Source organism: Lactuca serriola, chromosome 4, assembly GCF_051521515.1.
Source record: "Lactuca serriola cultivar US96UC23 chromosome 4, Lser_US96UC23_V15, whole genome shotgun sequence".
Lineage (NCBI taxonomy): Eukaryota > Viridiplantae > Streptophyta > Magnoliopsida > Asterales > Asteraceae > Lactuca > Lactuca serriola.
The window spans coordinates 36,954,969-36,972,897 of NC_136411.1; the positions used below are offsets into that span (position 1 = coordinate 36,954,969).

The 17,929-nt window shown below is 34.7% G+C and overlaps 2 protein-coding genes across 2 annotated transcripts; both read right to left on the bottom strand.

The window, feature by feature from the left end:
- Positions 1-932: 932 nt before the first annotated feature.
- On the bottom strand, positions 933-1,634 carry LOC145098229 (ethylene-responsive transcription factor 2-like). Its single transcript, XM_079035886.1, has one exon. It carries the CDS (start codon positions 1,632-1,634, stop codon positions 933-935), a length of 702 nt encoding a protein of 233 aa, XP_078892012.1.
- Positions 1,635-4,331: 2,697 nt separating this feature from the next.
- LOC145101330 (putative xyloglucan endotransglucosylase/hydrolase protein 28) lies at positions 4,332-6,867 on the bottom strand. The gene is made up of 4 exons (XM_079038523.1): positions 6,537-6,867; positions 6,352-6,452; positions 5,259-5,467; positions 4,332-5,026 (listed from the first exon to the last, which is right to left on the bottom strand). Exons 1-4 carry the CDS (start codon positions 6,769-6,771, stop codon positions 4,522-4,524), a joined length of 1,050 nt encoding a protein of 349 aa, XP_078894649.1. The 5' UTR covers positions 6,772-6,867; the 3' UTR covers positions 4,332-4,521.
- Positions 6,868-17,929: the final 11,062 nt, after the last annotated feature.

Sequence of the window (17,929 nt, forward strand, 5' to 3'; positions counted from 1 at the left end):
AGAATCTCCAGGCATGTGTATGCCTGTCTTGGTGCTTTGAAGAATGAATTGTCTTGGTGCTTTGAAGAATGGATTTGTGAGACTTTCTAGGCCTTGATGGTGCCTTCATGAAAGGACCATATTTGAGTCAAATATTATCTACTCTGGTAAATTGTTTATTCCTTATGTTTTGGTGCTTCCTATGTTTATATGCTGTTAATTTTATTTCTCTCACATGCTTTCGATGGTAATAATGGTGTATATCCCTTGGCATATATTGTGGTAATAGAGACCTTAAATTTTTGGATATGGTTTTTAAGTCATTTAAGGGATGATTTAGGTTTAACAACCAACTCAAATTTCACGTTTTATGACCGATAGATAAAAGGTACTTTCAATTTACTTGATTTTCATGGTATTGTAATTTTTACAGAGGAGTTTCATTAAACCGTGGCTTCAGGGGAATCTTACCAATGTGCTCTCCATTTTGCAGCGCCACACTAAGGGACGTGGTGTTCACTGCGCAACCCCACACACCATGTGACCACCCTAGTATATTAGGGTTTAAACGATAGACTTAATTTATTCCTAAACTACTCCTAATTCCATATATGTACATGACAACATTGACAGACCTTGATGGGGTTTTTTTGGCGAAGTCGAATTTTTTTGAGAAAATTTCCGATATAGTTTAATTTTCTGGCTACTTCCTCTAAAATCATGTGTGCTACTCACTCATTTTATTTTGGATCGGTCATTGCACCACTACCAGACGACCTCAATAAAATGAACAACACACATTGGGTTTGAAATCGTCTTACAACATTTTTGGATTCATATCTAAAATAAGTCTAGAAAATATATATTGATTTTAGCTAACAAAAGCATTTTCTAGTTTGATTAATCTACCATGTACACAACACTTGTTTTCAGAGAAAACTTAGAAAAATGTACTATTTTGCATGTACAGTGTCTCCTCTTTCAGGTGGTTGAGGATTCCTGCGACGGAGCCAACGACAAACTCTCCGACTTCGGCGACGGCGACGGCGAGCTTTTCTTTGTGGAATATTCTCAGGGCTTTGATCGTGGGTTCCAATTAATTCCGGGAAGTTAAGCACGGCGCCTAATCCACGGTACTTTACAGCTGCTTTATCGAAGGCCATGGCGGCTTCCTCCACTGTATTGTACGTCCCCAGCCACATGTTCTTAGCTTTCTTCCCCGGGTTTCGTAATTTTATCTCAGCCGAGAACTTTCCCCCCTTCTGTGGCCTAACCCCTCTGTACCTCCTCCCCGGAAGCGATGGAGGAAAAGTGTCCTTATCTAGCGTCGCAGCTCGGCGATCCTTTCCACCAGAAACCACCTCGGGATGAGTTGCGGCCATGGCCGGTAAATTTGATGAATTCTCCGGCGATTTTGAATGGTGCTGTGGTGGTGCTGTGGATAACTCGACATTTGTGGAAATTACGGCAAGGGTTTCATCATCGGGAGGAGGAGAACTCCCATCCCTAATAAAATCATGGAGAAGACTCAGTTCGAAATCGTTAAGATTTAGCGACCAGTCGAGTTCATCGGTAAGACACGGTGTAGTCAAACTAAGGGGACTCGATGAATCCAATTTTTTCGAATTCTTCAAGATTTCTTCATCGGTTCCCATTGATGATTCTTTGGGAACAATTGGCATCAAATCTCAAAAAGATTGTAACGGTCTGAAATGTATCGAGAATGATGCATGAGCATGATTCTGTTTGCATTGGAGGTGGGAAATTGTAGAATCGAATTGGCCCAATTTTTTTTAGGGTTTTTGAGACGAAAAGAAATAGGGTTTAAGGGGCTTTGCGATTGGCGACTTTCTTGTGAATTCGTTTCAATTTTTGAGGTGGAAATTGTCTAAATTAGATGGGGGCATCTTCAGTTTATAAGGAATGATTGTCATTTTATAGTTTTAGAGCCAATTACAGAAATAAAATTTAGTTTATGATTCTTTGGGAACAATTTGTAATTTATGTGGTGTGGTAGAGAAATAAAATTTATCAAGATTGTCATTTTATAGAAATAAAATTTATGTCGTGTGGTGACATTTGTAATTATAGTCTATTTTTTTTTTTTTTTTTAAACTTTTTGTACTGAGTTTTTTGTGGTCTGATTTTCAGGAAGTTTCGTTAAGTCTAATATTTTCGTTGAAATATATAACCATTTAGCCTTTAAAACAAACTAAAAAAAATTACTCTTTAACTGTAAGAAATCATAAGCAATTGCAGACAAATAAAACCTCCCAAAAACTTGCTGAACTACAAAAACAAAATTAATTAAAAGATTGATAATTGAGCTCTCATTTCAAAATGTATATATACTTGATCAAGATATGTGAAGCCTCATGCACATCCCTAAATCTACTTCTCAAACTCTCTTTTTTTAGCCATGACCCAAGTGGGCACTTGGGTCAAACTTTATGCTTGATGATGTATATACATTTACAGGGCTTTTGTTTGCGGTTTTTTTTCTATAAAAAACAAAAAGTCATTTAAATTATGTAAGTAGATTTGCAATAATTATGAAATGGCCACACAATAATTTTATTTCCATAATTTTGAAACTGTAAAGTATATAATGTTTTTCACCATCAATGAATCCTTGCATTATTCATTTCTTTTTGAATGTGATAGATTTCTTGAATAAGTCTTAGAACCACAACATTATTTATTCTTTTTTTGATCTCTAGCACCGTAACGTTTGCACACACACTTATATACCTACATTTTTTTTGAGTCTCTCTTGGACTTACTCACCGCTTTGCTCCTATGTTTCACCAATATGAATGAATTAGAAATGATCTCTTATATGACTTGTGAATATTTTTAAAAATCAAGTTATTTCTTGCCTTCAAAATGTGTCATAGCATACCTTGTATTATAGTAAAAAAAATCTGTCTTTTCTTCGGACAATTGCCCCATCTAGCTCCGAACTCAAGAAGCTATATCACCAATGAAAATGAACCAAACGGGATTCTACACAATTGAAAATCCTTCTCCTTGTATCCTTCGCTTTAGGAGATTGGATTAGAGCGTGATCGACGCATTCCTCCACGCGATTGCAACTCTTGCACAAGGTCAAACCAACATTTACACATCGAACATGTAGTCCCTTTTTCACCAGTATTCTACCTAAGCCCGCTCTCTAAACGAAACAATCACAATAGAATCTATATAATTTGAGCCAAAATCAGGTAATGAATTACTCATGGAACAACAATGGTTAAAACAAAACTCCTTACATAGAAATTGATAGGAGAATGATTAGCATGTGGACATGAATTCTTTCGCGAGCACAATGAGAACATAGTAAGTGTTCTTATGAATTGCGATTCACTAACAAGTTTATTTGTCAGATAAAAACATTATTGTCGGTAATATGCGATAAAAAAAATTATGGGAACAATGTATATTTTCTAAAAGAGAAATTAAATTTGTAGAGTAATCAACAATCATTTTTGTATGTATTTAGTTATTTTTTTAATAACAATTTACCATTAAACTTATACGAGTTGTTCAAAACCTACCATTTTGATCGGGTGTTGCAGGTTACTGATTTTTATATACATGATTTACTACTAATCTTTTTTTACACGATTTACCTTAAACTATGTTTTCTTAAACTATGTTTTGGTTATCGTATCTGACCAACAACATCCACTTACAACACCGCCATCCATCTCCATCAACAAACATCATCTTCTATCACTACTATTCACCACCTTCACCCCACAACTGCCACCAAGAAACTAATCTAAAACCATTTGAACAGAGGTGTGTGTTAGAGTTGCTCGATTAAAAAAGAAACAAATGAGAAAGAGATGTGGGTGGAGGGTGGTTTTCACAAAATACCAAAAGAGAGAGAAGAGCAAAGAAAGATGTTAGCAGTCGATAGTAAATGGAAGAGGTGGGGGTGTTTTCATCGTAGAGAATGATAGAAAGATTGCTTGTTTTGCAGTGTTTTTTTTTTTTTTTTTGGGAATTGTGTTGGTCAAAAATTAAATGATAGCCGTAAAAAACGAAAATAACTAAATTTGTTTAAATGTTTGTTTAATGGTAAATTATGTTAGTTTAATTATATTTTTTTTGAACAATAAACATAAATTCATTACACCTACAAAGTTAATCCATAAAATATTTACATAAACCGCATTTTTTGACCTCAGAAGCGTCGTCACCTTTTGACCTTCGAACTCAGTCGACAAAAATCACAGAAACGCCAAAGCGTGACATATACTGCCAAATAAACGCAAAGTTCTCTCGACAAAATCACTTTATCCAATTTATATACATAACAATGAAAAAGCAAAAATTACAATAAATTGATGGAAGATAAAATATAATATATAAATCGATAAAATCACAAAGTGGGAAAATTCGCCATAAACCCATCATCATCACAAACAAATTATATATTATACGCTCTCCCCTCCACTATTCACATAAAATTAACCACAAAAACAAAATCATAATCATAATAGATAATATTTTATAGAAACTAAAACCTTTTCCTTAAATAGCCACGTGTCTCTTCCCCTTCCCATTCCCATTCGCATGGCGGCGGTGGTGGTGGCTGCGGCCTCCTCCAAACGTCACCGGATCAAACCTCTTCAACCGCTCAGCTTCTTTCGCATTAAACACACACTCCGACGGAAGTTTCTTATACCTTCCATTATCATAACAATACGAATACTGCAAATATTTCTTCCTAAAATTTTCCATTTTTACCCTTTGTGAGGCGTTAATCCCAATAGGAATCGAATCAGAACTCTTTCTAGCTTCACAATTAATCGACGAGAGCTCAGTGGGGTCCACCGTGCATCCATGGAGTACAAAATCAGAAAACTCCGCAACGTAAGGGGCATATTTGTAATTTACCTTGTACTTCCCCCCGTTTGTAGCCCATTCAGAAGCATCCCATATCGTCGCGTATAAAGTCATCGGCTTCGAAGGAAAGTCTCCACCCATTGACTCCGTTCTTTTAATCTCCCGTATCGCCACGTCATCAACATAAAATCTGAAATTTGACCAAAATTACGAAATTGCCCTTCCTCTCTTTAATAATGAAAAACAATGAAGCAGGTGATGTTATGATTAAAAAGGGCAGAGAGATGTCACTGCTTTCTATTACCAGATACAATGTACCACAAAACCCATTATACCTTACCGCTTTATATGGTAACAAAATGATATTGTGACAGGGACAATTTGGGTATTTCACATATATTTAAATTAAAGTAAAAACTTACATAATGCTAGTTGAAGTCCAAAGAATGCTATACTGATGAAAATCTTCACAAGGATCGAACCAAAGACCATATCTTTCTTCTCTTCCAATATTTGTGCTTCCATTTCCATAAATATTCGTCTGAATTCTCCATTCTTTTCCTCGTATATTACCCAAAAACTCAAAGTCAATTTCGTCGTGGGTTTTATTATATGTATCTCCATTTGACATCTGCAAAAAGGGTATAAAAATTATGTCACTTTATCAAACATGTGGAAAGGAAATTATTTAAAATGCGGGAATAAATGCCTTGTTAAAAGAAGTGATTTTTGTTTCGTGGAGGACGTATTTAATATTATTAATAATAATATGACTGTTGAATAAAGAAAGGGAACGGGTATCAATAAGTAATAAATTGATTTATATATTATATTTGATCGATTTTCAATGACAAAAAGGCAAAACACTGGTCCAAGATGCAAGCAATCTTATATTGTTAAATAATTTATTCAAGTACAAATGTTTAACTTTTGGGAATTACACGGTTTAATAAAACTATAAGTCTACATGATTTATTTTGATTTGATATAATTGGAAAAGAATTTAATATGATTTTTAAACGTTAAATCAACTGTAACAAATTAAAACGTTTACCTTGAAGAATTTAAAGAAAATGTTGACTCCGTTGTCCGTATTAAAGATGGCCTTTTAATGAAAATAAAGTATATATTTCTTATCCTAAAATAAATCCATCAATTTCGATTTGTGATTGACAATCTAAATAAAGATTTCCTTTTCTGATTTGCGGGTTGTTTTCATCTGAATTTGTTTATTAATAATACTTAATAAGGACAATTCTTAATCTATTTTTGGTAATTTTATATCTAAGACGTATATTAGAATATAATATGAACAGAATAACCGAAATTTTTTGTTTCAAATTTTTTTTTTGTAGTAATTGAAGATTAAAATAGGAATCAAGGGTATTATTATACATACTTTCATTTAGGTTATACTCATTGCATTTATTCAAAATTGCATAAAAGTAATCGCTAACAATATAAAAATAAAAATAAAAAATGATTTCAAAGTAATTTTCAAAAAATAAAACTCACATAGAAAGCAACAACAACACCGGCTGTATAATCAGCAGGAAGCTTAATGGAGGCACTGAAGAATCCATGGAGGTAGAGGTCTTGAGACTCAAATCCAGAACCTGAAAATACGTCAAAAACAAAGAAGATAAGATTATATGTATAAAAATGAAAGGGGATTTAGTGTTTTAGTATATTGAATGAACCTGTTCTTTCATCCAGAGATAAGTGCACAGATTTTCCATCTTTTAAGACGATTAGATTATTATCCCCAAATAAGTGTGAATACCCTTCATCGAACGATAAAATGGGAAGATTCCTTGAAAACCCATGAGCGGAAACAAAAACAGAGCATAACAGAATGAAAATTAGGTTAAAAATCTCCATTTTTGTTCTTGTGGGTTGGTATTGTTGAGCACAAGGTACAACCCTCAAATGCATCGACGTGTTGCAGAAATTTAAAAAGCCACTGGGGTTTTTGAGAAGAAGATGAGAGAGAGAGAGAAGAATATGAGGGAGGAGGGTAGTGAGGAGTGGGGGTTTTATCGGTGCTGAGAGGTGTGAGCTGTTTATCATTTGGAGTTTTGGACTCATTTCATCTATTTCTTTTTTTTTCTTTTCTTTTTATTTTTTTTTTATTTTTAAGTTTGATTTATTTTTTAATTTTTCTAAAAAGGGTGGTATTTATTTACGTGAAAGACACTCAAATTATTAATGTAGATTAGGTACCGGATCTTGAGCTTTTTTATTCCCAAGTTCCTATTATATGTAGACAACATTACACAATGGTTCATATGTTTTAGAAAATAGACATACATAGTTCCTATATGGTTTTTGTTACATTGATGGTTTTTGTTACATTGATGGTCTTTTGTAACACCTTTAATTTGAGCATGGAGTTTTTGCTTTTCTTAGTAAAAATAAAACCTTTTGGAAAAATAAAATAAAATAAGATAAGTTTAAAAAAACGAATTTAAAAACTTCAATCAAGTAAAATAAAAATGACATAATTAATATAAGAACTAATTTCAATAATAATAGATCCAGATAACAAAATAATATTAGAATGTTATTAGTTGTAAAACCATAAAAGATGAGATCTAACCATGTATTAACTTAGTTAACCCTATGAGTCATAAAAAATTATAAAATAAATGGAGAATGACTAATAGTGCAATTATATAAAATGATAGATAGATAGATCCTTAAATCATTTACTGGCCAATGTGTTAAATTAAGAACTAAAGTAGTTTTTATATAAATTGCCTAAGAATAAAAGCTAGAGCTTCTCCGTCGTCTTTCCCATTTTATTCAAATGGTAAGCGGGGGATAGGAAACAATATGAAGAGGACGATCTCAAGCGCCTTATGGTGAAATGAAAGCTACTTTGATGTCTAAGTGAAAAATCATTCATTGACTCTTCATTTCTTAGTAATTGAAGGTATAATTTCTCTTCTAATCTTTTCATTCTATGTTTCATCTATTAATTGAGATTTGTAGTTGTTAACCCATATCTAGATCATCACTTCATCATAAAACTTCCTCTATAGTTGAGTGCATGAAGCTTGTTGGAGATTTTTGGATGCTTCTAATCTCCTCATTAATCTATGCTTAATATATGTTTTAGATGGTAGTTGTTTATAATTATTCACTAATGAGTTAGTTATTTATAATTAATTACCAAGGAATCACCATAACACTACAGGAATGGATGATTTTATCCATATGGATAGAATTAGTGTATTAGAACCCTAATTAACAAGAACTTACACACAAATTACAAAAATTTGTACGTGAGCTTAAATCAATGATTATGAATACAAATCATAGGTCATTCGAGTAGAAAATGTGTAATTATTTATACATCATTCCTTGTCATGTGATTCCATTAGACTTTGTGGTGATGATGAGCTTGAATGGTGATTCCAATTGAATTCATTAATGGAATGAATGGAAATGGTTTTCAAAGGAGTTTATGTCAATAATAAGGTTTTTGAATCAATTAAATGAGTTTTGGAAAAAAATCATAACAGTTGGAAGTATTTAAGCGAACTAAACAAATTATAAAAGATCATTATCATCATATGTAAGTTTAAGTGTCTCTATTCCACATTTGGAATCGAAATTATTAAATATTGAATGGAATTATGAAGTAGGATTTGATTATAATGAGTGTAAAACTTCATTCATGTTTGGAATGATCATCATGATAATATTATAGACTTGTAATAAGTCATTAGAAGCTTAAGACACAATATGAAGGTTAATGTCATGTGATGATGTCTTCTAAGTCATAAGGCATTAGATACTTAATCTATTAATTCATATTTTGAGACATAAATAATATTAATTCAAATGATGATATTAGGAATTATTTTAGTCATGAATACTTATTGGTTAAGTTTGGTGATAATTGGAAGCATTCGGAGCAAGTGCATGGGAAAAAGTGAAAATTGTTGATTTTGGGTATGAAGGGATGTTACATGGGTCGTGTGGAATTCCTTTACAAATCTACATGCGCCATTTATTAACTCGTGATAGATTCTTATTCTTGTCCTAACTTGTGTTTGGCTCACTTAGTTGACCTATAACGGCTTAAATGGTACCTATATAATTAGGGAATGAATATTTTAAGCTTATGTCAAAATGAGTATTCATGTATGGGTGTTTTAATCATGGTAACCCTTATTTAAAATCATTAGGCGGTGATTAATGATTCCAATCATTTGGTGACCCTTATTTAGAATCATTAGGCGGTGATTAATGATTCCAATCATTTTGTGACCCTTATTTAGAATCATTAGGTAGTAATCCTTATATATACTTTTCGGTAGAATTGATATGTTGATCTATATGACATATCTTAGGTGCAATGTTTCATACTATAAGTATTCCGTGTGTCTAGCATGAAACTTGTTTTGGAGAGTAATCTTGCTCACTTGAGAAACCCAGTTGAATTAAAATCTATGTAGTGTCCTATTTGTGCATTCATTTAAGATGAGAGACTATATATGAAACTCATGATATGGAATTTGAGAATTTGGAGTGATTATATTTATATATTATCATCAGTATGTATACAATAGGGTTAGCTATCCCATATGCAAGTCTTGTGGGATAGTTCACAAGATACTTTGTTTGGAATAAGCTGCATGGTGTATAGATAGTACTTTATACGGAATCCATATTAAATCATCAATGTGAGCTTGGACTTATTAAGATTGTCATGGGAACGGGATATATGTGTAATGAATTATTACTTGTTGATTGAATAATCTCATTATGTTTTGTTGAAGCTTTAAAATATTATTGATCTTGTTAGCTAACTATCATTAACTTATATTGGATTTGTAGACTTATTTGATTATGTTGAACATCTGACTTTGGAATATGGGCAAGTAAACCCTTTGACTTTGGATTAAGGGTTAGTAAACCTTTCGCTTTTGGATCTATGGGTTATTAAACCCATCATTAGCTTATATTGGATTTGTTGACTTATTTGGAAATTTTGCATTAAGTCCTTATAGTTAACAATGTAAAAAAATTAAGGGTTTAAGTATTTATTAATTGGCCAATATATCATTTCTGATTTTTTGTCTTTTTTAAATGATTTATAATTAAAATGTCGATGGTCCCATCTCTTTCTCTCTCTCTCTCTCTCTCTCTATATATATATATATATATATATATATATATATATATATATATATATATATATATATATTGGGTGGTCCCATCTTTTTCTTTAAAGATGGTTAGATTGAGGACTCAACATCAAAAACTGTATTGGATGATGAAGAGAACAGGCTTCAATGTGAGTGTAAGCGAGGGTTCATTGTAGTTTAAAGGATGAGAGTTTATCTGAGTTTAAAGACCTTTTGATGGGGTATTAATTATATATCATTTAATGAAAACTAAAAAAAAGTTGTAGTGAAATGTTCCAAAAATTATAAGGTATAAAAATTCATTTTTATTCAACTAGAAACACCAATTATCCATTTCCAATCATTCAAAAGTATGTCATAATAAAAACTTTTATCAGAGTACAATCCCAAAATCACAAAGTTGCAGAAACATGGGTGGATGCGCTACGATCAACCGGGGCACTTCCCTTTCGAAACGAAAGTACTTGAAACTATAACCATAAAACTGTAAGCACAAAGCTTAGTGAGTTACCCAAAATACCACATATCATATATATCATGGGGCCTAACCCTTACATTAGGCCCAACCCAACATAATGGGCCAAGCCCTTCCAAGCCAATGGGGTCAGCCCGACATACAAATGCAAGAGTCACAAAGACATCTATCCCCCTACATAACATACAATGGGCCTATCCCTTCTTAATCCACCGGCCTAGCCCATCATAAAAATAGGCCTAGACCGTCATACAATTGGCCTAACCCATCATAAAGTGGGCCTAACCCGTCATACAATACGTGTAACCCAACATACCATGTAGGAGTCACAAAGACAACTAGCATAATAGATCCTAGTGGGCCAACATTGGTGTCTTAGACCCACAGGTACAGTGAGGAGACTCACCTCAATCAGTCGATAACTAACTATGCTCATGAGTCGATGCTAAGAAAGCTCCATACACACTAATGAAACCAAACCATTATCCTAATTAATAATTAAGATAATACCCATCAAATGAGTCAACGACTCAATAATTCTAGAAATGGGCAAAATACCATTTTGCCCCCAATAAGTCCAAGCCACTCAACAGTTGACCGAAAGCAAAAAGGTGCACAAAAGTCAACGAAAGTCTACAGCTGCTGAGTACGCCCAACGTACTCAGACTTACGCCTGACGTACGCAAGTTTATCCTAATACGCATAATGTACCCTAGATTATGCCCAACGTACCGACCAATCCCCATTTCTCAATCCAAATGACTTAATCCATTAAGCCCACAATGTCTAAACCTCATATATACTACTAAATGAAGTCTTAATACGTAAATTTGCCAACTTTACCCCTTTGCATGCCTTATTGGGACCCAATACCCGTTTTATCCATCCAAGTCCATAATATGGACACCAACTCTTGCATGGTTCATCAAAACCCATCAAGATGACATTATTATCCCTAATGACATCAGAAATGCTAAGATCTAACATTATAAGCTTCCAAGAGCAACTCATACTCACAAGGATATCTCAAGGGACCATATAAAGCTCAAAACAAGCCCTAAACTAGCTTTAACACTTAGAGTCATCAAGATAAGAGTTTTATACCTTCAAATACTATCAAAGTTGATGAAGACAATGGCTCTTTAAGCTCTAATCCAACCAAAGCTTCACCACCAAGATCTTCCTTCTTTAAAGAGTACTAAAATGCCAAAAGATTACTACAAAGGCTCAAAAACACACAAGAACAAGCTAGGGTTTCGTAGGGAGTCTTTAGAGGGACGAATGCTGATGATAAGAAGGTCCAAGAGAAAGATAAAGTGTTTAAATATGGTCCAAACCCTAAAAATTAGGGTTTGTCCCAGGAGTTCGTACGCCTAGCGTACGTGGTTCCCTTCTGCGATCAAACTTGATCCTAGTACGCCCAGCGTACTCGGCTTAGCCCAAAATCCTCATAACATCAAACAATTATAACTTCTTCGTACCAACTTCGTTTTCGATGATCTTTATATCCACGGAAAGGTAAGGAGAAGCTCTACAATACAATCAACTCTCCTTCGCCTTAAAACTCTGCAAACATAAATCCAAAATTAATAAAAGGCTCAGACTATCACTTTATGGTTATACCCTTAGGCTCCAAAACAAAAACTGAACTCTCGGATTGTGACATCCTCATTTTCACGGCCAGAAAAGACCGATTTTGTTTATGTTTGTTTGAAAACCAGAGTAACATTTTAAATAAAAGTATTGCGGAATTTGTCCCAAAACAAAATATGTCACAATCAGGAATTTTTGTGCCTTGTAACTACAACACTTAGATCAAATTATGAATCCAAAAACATAAGAGCATGTATGATGCTTACTTTATGACAACAAAATTGCAATCAAATACACCATACAAGCACTACAAATAGTCGTTAAACAATTGGAAACTCTAGGAGTTCTTGTTTAAGTCCATTTTGGACTAGGACTTCTTTATTGGGCCCAAAGGACCAATAAGCTTCCAATTTGGCTACCTTGGGCTTAGAACTCTTAAATGGGCTCTAATTGGACCCACTCTCATTCATTTTAACATTTTGGGCCATATTGGGCCTAGAATGAAATAAGACACCTTAATGGACCTCATTGGGGCATAACTAACCTAATTATCTCTAAAGGGCCATAAGAATCATATTCATATTTATTTGGGCCGTAAATTTCTCTAAAGGGGCCAATGGGACAAAAACCATTAACTTGGACTCCATATTATGGACTTAAACATAAAAGGCCCAAAACCCCATCTCTCTTCCCTATCTCTCGGCCCAAACCATAAACCCAAGAGGAAAGGGGGATGACTTTGCTTGCCACCTCATTATTGTATGAAGGATATCTAGGCTTTTGCACTTCAAACATCCATGCAATCTCATATTCCCATGCAAGCACTTCCTTTTCTCCCTCTCTCTCTTGCTCTCGGCCGACTTCAAGCACACACACACACACACTTCACTCACTTTTCTCTCAAGAAAACTCTCCCATACCTCCTCCATATTTTTGAGATTCAAGGACTTTGCAAGGAGGATTCTTCACAAAAATCATCATTTAGGTAAGTTGATGCTTGAATCCACACTCTAGACTCCTTTTTCTATACAAAAATCTCTTCTTAACTCATATGAAATCATGATCTTGCATCTTAGAATCACCTCAAATTCGAGTTCTTCATCAAGGTGTTGCTAGGGCCGAAAATCACCTCACTTTCTTCCTTTTCTTCTTCAAATCAAAACCACAACTCAAGGTGAGCTTCATACCCCCTATTTTTCGGTTTTTATAAGTTTTATGGGGAAGAATACAAGCAAATGTGTAGATCTATGAGTATATGTATGCTTTGTGTGATTTCTATGCTTATATATATATATATATATATATATATATATATATATATATGTTTTTATGTGATTGTGGTGTTGGTACTAGTCAAAAAGAACTTAGAAACCGAGATCTACAATATGTTGAATGAAATAAGCACAACTTATATTATTTCACACAAATCAATTCTAGGAAAATAACCAAGTTGGTTAATATGAACATCTTTGGGCTTAAAACCCATTTTGGGCTCAAAATACTAAAAATACAAAATTGGAGGGCCCAAAATGACAAAATACAATTTCTGAAGGTTGAGATGAGTCAAAACAGTTTCTAAAATGTATTTTCTGAAAATTTACTCTTTTGAAGGGTTAAAATGTAAATTTTTAAACATAATGGGCCAAAAATGGACTTTTCGGCCCAATAAAGCCCCAAATTGCGAGATTTTTAAATTGGAGGGGATGAAACTGAACATTTCTGTAAAACAGGGGACTACTAGTGTACCAAGTCCATTTCAAGGGTTAAAAATGCTTTTCAAATTTAAAAGGGACCAAAGATGCAAAATTTTTCCATTTTGGGTCAAAATTGTAGAAATTGCGAAAATAGAGGTTTCAACCGAAAAAATTTCATTTTGAGGGACTAAACTGTTTTTCAAGTAAATTTGGGCTGAAAAATATATTTTCAACAAGTTTTGATACTAAAGTGTTAAGAAAAATGGTTTAAGAACTAAAATGTAAATTCTTTTATATAAAGGGTTAAAAGTGTAAATTTATCCAAGAAGGGGCTTCAAAAAGAAAAATTCTAATGTTTAAAACAATAAATCCTTTAAGATAAAATACGAGTACCACGACTATCGGCGAAACGTAATACACCTTCAACACCAAAAATCGTTACCAAACGAATTGATTCGGTCTCGAATCAATAATGAATCAAAAATCAATAAACGATGATACTTCAATACACATGCGGAAATTTACGGGAAGTCAATACACACATGGGAATTCACCAGACGTCGATACACCATCTTTGGGCCCGAAAGTTTCAAATCGTGCTTGTTGGGCCTAGCTAGCCCAATGACATGATCTTTAGGCCCGAAGGAAACGCGCTTACATGTTGTTGGGTCTTATACGACCTAACTCCGTGTAAAAGGACTTTCAATAGCTTTTGTGCTGTTGGGCCCCAAGGGTCCTTTGGTACTGCTAGTGAAGTCAAATACGACTCGGGCCAAGGGCCTTTCGCATTCACGATAGCCTTGAATGACTCATGGAAATAACGGGGGCTTCGCACCCTCTTTTCTCCTAGGTTGTGGGGCTATGAGAAGTCAGGGTGGTTGGATTAACTGGGTAGTACGGACGACGCCTAAGGGATCATTTGTATAGTTGTAACCTAGTCATTTTCATTAATGCGTGATTATAACAACTCACGACCCATAATTAATCCAATGTCACCTGGAATTATCGAATACACACGTCGCAATGGCATAACAATATATAAAACGCGTAATTTAAAGTGTTAGGAAAACATCGGGTTTTCCTAGGGATTTCAACACTTACACCTACGTGATGCATACCAAGTCTAACAATTATTCACACTTATAGAAATAAACAAGCATACTTACGGATCTTCACACTTTTTCTTACTTACAGTAATCTTTTCAGAAAATATCGGATTTTCTGGTGGTTTTCAAAACGATACACATCATTACTTTTCAAACATTAATTATGAACTCACCAACATTTCATATGTTGACTTTTTTCCAAAATACTTGTATTCTCAGGTAACAGGTAAATCGAAGAAAATCTACCCAGTGATATCATGATGTTTTGTTTAATTAATATCGAACAATTTATGTTTTGGAATTGTAATGTGTAAAAACAATGTACTGAATGTAAACACTGATAGTTGTAATATTTCAATGCATGGTGACGAATGATGTTATGATTCATGTATATTCATTGTGATGGTATTCAATTGAGTCACAACAGCCATCGGACGTTTCCGCCGTCTGGTTCGGGGGTGTGACAAAATATGATAAAGATTTATCAAAATCATTTCCAAAGAAATGTATTTCATTAAAAGACTTGAGATGTCATGTTCGATACAGAGCAAAAGCATAAATAGTACAATATAAGCCTTACTACGTTATTTCATATCTACATGCCTATATCCGTAATCCCTCATCCAAAACATCACATCTATGCTCGAGCGCCACTACCTGTAAAACATGAAACTGAGTGGGTCAGGCTTGGGAGCCTGGTGAGCACATAGGGTTTTCAACCCACAATAAATAAGTTTATTAATTTCATCAATCAACAATAACCCGATTACCCGTTCCCGTTATCCTCACTTTACATCCCTAAACACCTATCATATGAGACCTAGCCTAAGGATCATCATCGGGATGGACACTACTGCTAAGGGGATTCCTTAGCAATAAATGTCCATAAGGCAACCATGTGGGGGATGGAGTACACCGGTGAACACATCGTTTACAAACACCTACAGGTTGCGAGCCTGCCAGCGTTCCACTGGACTGTCTAGAAGAGTCCGTGGTCGTCATCCATACTCCGCTAGATGAAAGAATCAACAACATCAACATCGAGGCCTCTCATCATTTTATCACACATCATTTATTACATCTACCCATATTTTACGCCAACATTTTCGTAGATATAAAATACATATATAGTTTAAATCATTGAAAACATGTATAAAAACGTTCATCCAGCATAGATAGCAAGTATTCAGATAATATGCACACATAGCACGTAATTTATATAAAATACTTCATATCTATGTGTAAGGTGAAAGTAACTATGCACTCACTTGAAAGGTGGGGACTCAGCACTCGGACAGTGCTTTGATACTCTCAAAACAATTTTCCTTCGATAAAACCTAGTATCAATACCACTAGGGTTTAGTCTCACGATAACCGCGACAAATTAATCGTCTAGCTATTATTATTATACAAGCGTTAAATAACACTCAATATAACTCATAATAATAGCCCAAATAATTATTACAAGGACCTAATAACATTACTATAATTATTTGAAAGCTATATAATTATTTGAAAGCTATATTAAAAATTGTGTAAGCGTAGCTCACTTACAACGGATTTTAAAGAAAACCGGGCTTTGCTCGAAACAACGTTTCCGAAACCGAAAGACCCTTTTTCTCGGGACTCCGGGAGCCTCGGGGCTTCCTTAGGATGCTAGGGATTTTTCCTAGGGTTTAGGGGAGTTGGAATGGGTTGGAGAGAGAAAGTATTTAGAGAGAGAAGTGGAAATGTGTGAAAAATCCGGAGACCCTCGCATCTATTTATAGGGGCCAACAGCCTCGGTTACGCTGGGCGCAGGGAGGTTACGCGGGGCGTAGTCCTCGGATAAGAATGCCAGCCGAAGCCAGCTGTCTCGCACCATCGGATGGATCAGACCGGAGCTACGCGGGGCGTAACTTCTTCGGATGCGGGGCGTATTGCGAGGGCTACGTGGCGTGATCCGAAGTGACTCCTAAACCAACATCGGACATCCGAGATGCTGCCACGTCATCAAGTTCTTATCAGACTTCGCAATTTCGACTACAAACTTTAAAAATTCGTATCTTTCCCATAAGAGCTCCGTTTTTGACGTTCTTTATATCCACGCGTATGCGGTAATATACTCTACAACTTTTCTTTAGACTCCGACGGCTAATTTTGACTTTATTTTAAAAGTTATATTATTAACAGACCGGGACACGATTGGTCCGTTAAAAATTCATAACATCTTTATCCGACGTCCGTTTTCGCCCATCTTTTTCTCCTTACGCTACTCTTAACTAGATCTTCGATTCTCGTTTAGGTTGTGTCGGCTAAAAACCGCTCGATCTAATATTCGAATTTTGGGTTGTACACTACTAAGCCGAAACTTCGAAAAATCACAACTTCTTCATACGAAGTCAGATTTGGGCATTCTTTTTATGGATGCTCTCGGTTTAACGTATTCTACGACTTTCATTTAGATTGATAAGGCTAAATCTCGCTCTATCGTAAATTCACTATTTATGCTTCCCGGTATCGTGCCGGTTCCGTCGCGAAACTTCGACGGTTAATAACCTCTTCGTTATAACTCGGATTTCAGCGTTCTTTATATCCCCGGAATCCTTGTTTCGACCACTACAACTTTATGTAAAGATATCGGGCTTATCTCACACTTTAATTTTGACGTTTATTTTTATCTTTTATTAATTATACATTTATAAATAAGTATTAAGCACACAAATACACATAATTCACATAATACTCAAATATTTCATATTTATTACTTCAAAAAAAAGAGTTACAATAGTTGGCCTAGACTATTACATTGTCTAAAATGCTTAGCCCCAAAACCCGGGCATTACAATTCTCTCCTCCTTAGGATGATTTTGTCCCGGAATCATGCATCAGCAAACAGATGTGGGTAGCGACTCATCATGTCACTTTCTGTTTCCCATGTGAGATTCTCCCCATTCGAATGTTTGCATTGGACTAGCACTAAGTTGACCATCTTGCGTTGTAACTTCTTAGTCTTACGGTCAACAATTGCCTCAGGCTCTTCGATCAGCCTCTTATTCTCATCCATCCTTAATTATGAGATTGGAA

Bases quoted from the DNA above. Each gene is read 5' to 3' on its own strand.
- LOC145098229 (XM_079035886.1), bottom strand. From the start codon at position 1,634: ATGGGAACCGATGAAGAAATCTTGAAGAATTCGAAAAAATTGGATTCA.
- LOC145101330 (XM_079038523.1), bottom strand. From the start codon at position 6,771: ATGCATTTGAGGGTTGTACCTTGTGCTCAACAATACCAACCCACAAGA. The intron at 6,453-6,536 runs GTTCATTCAATA...ACGTATTTTCAG, and splicing joins ATCTCTGGATGAAAGAACAG to GTTCTGGATTTGAGTCTCAA. The intron at 5,027-5,258 runs GTAAGTTTTTAC...GTCAAATTTCAG, and splicing joins TGGACTTCAACTAGCATTAT to ATTTTATGTTGATGACGTGG.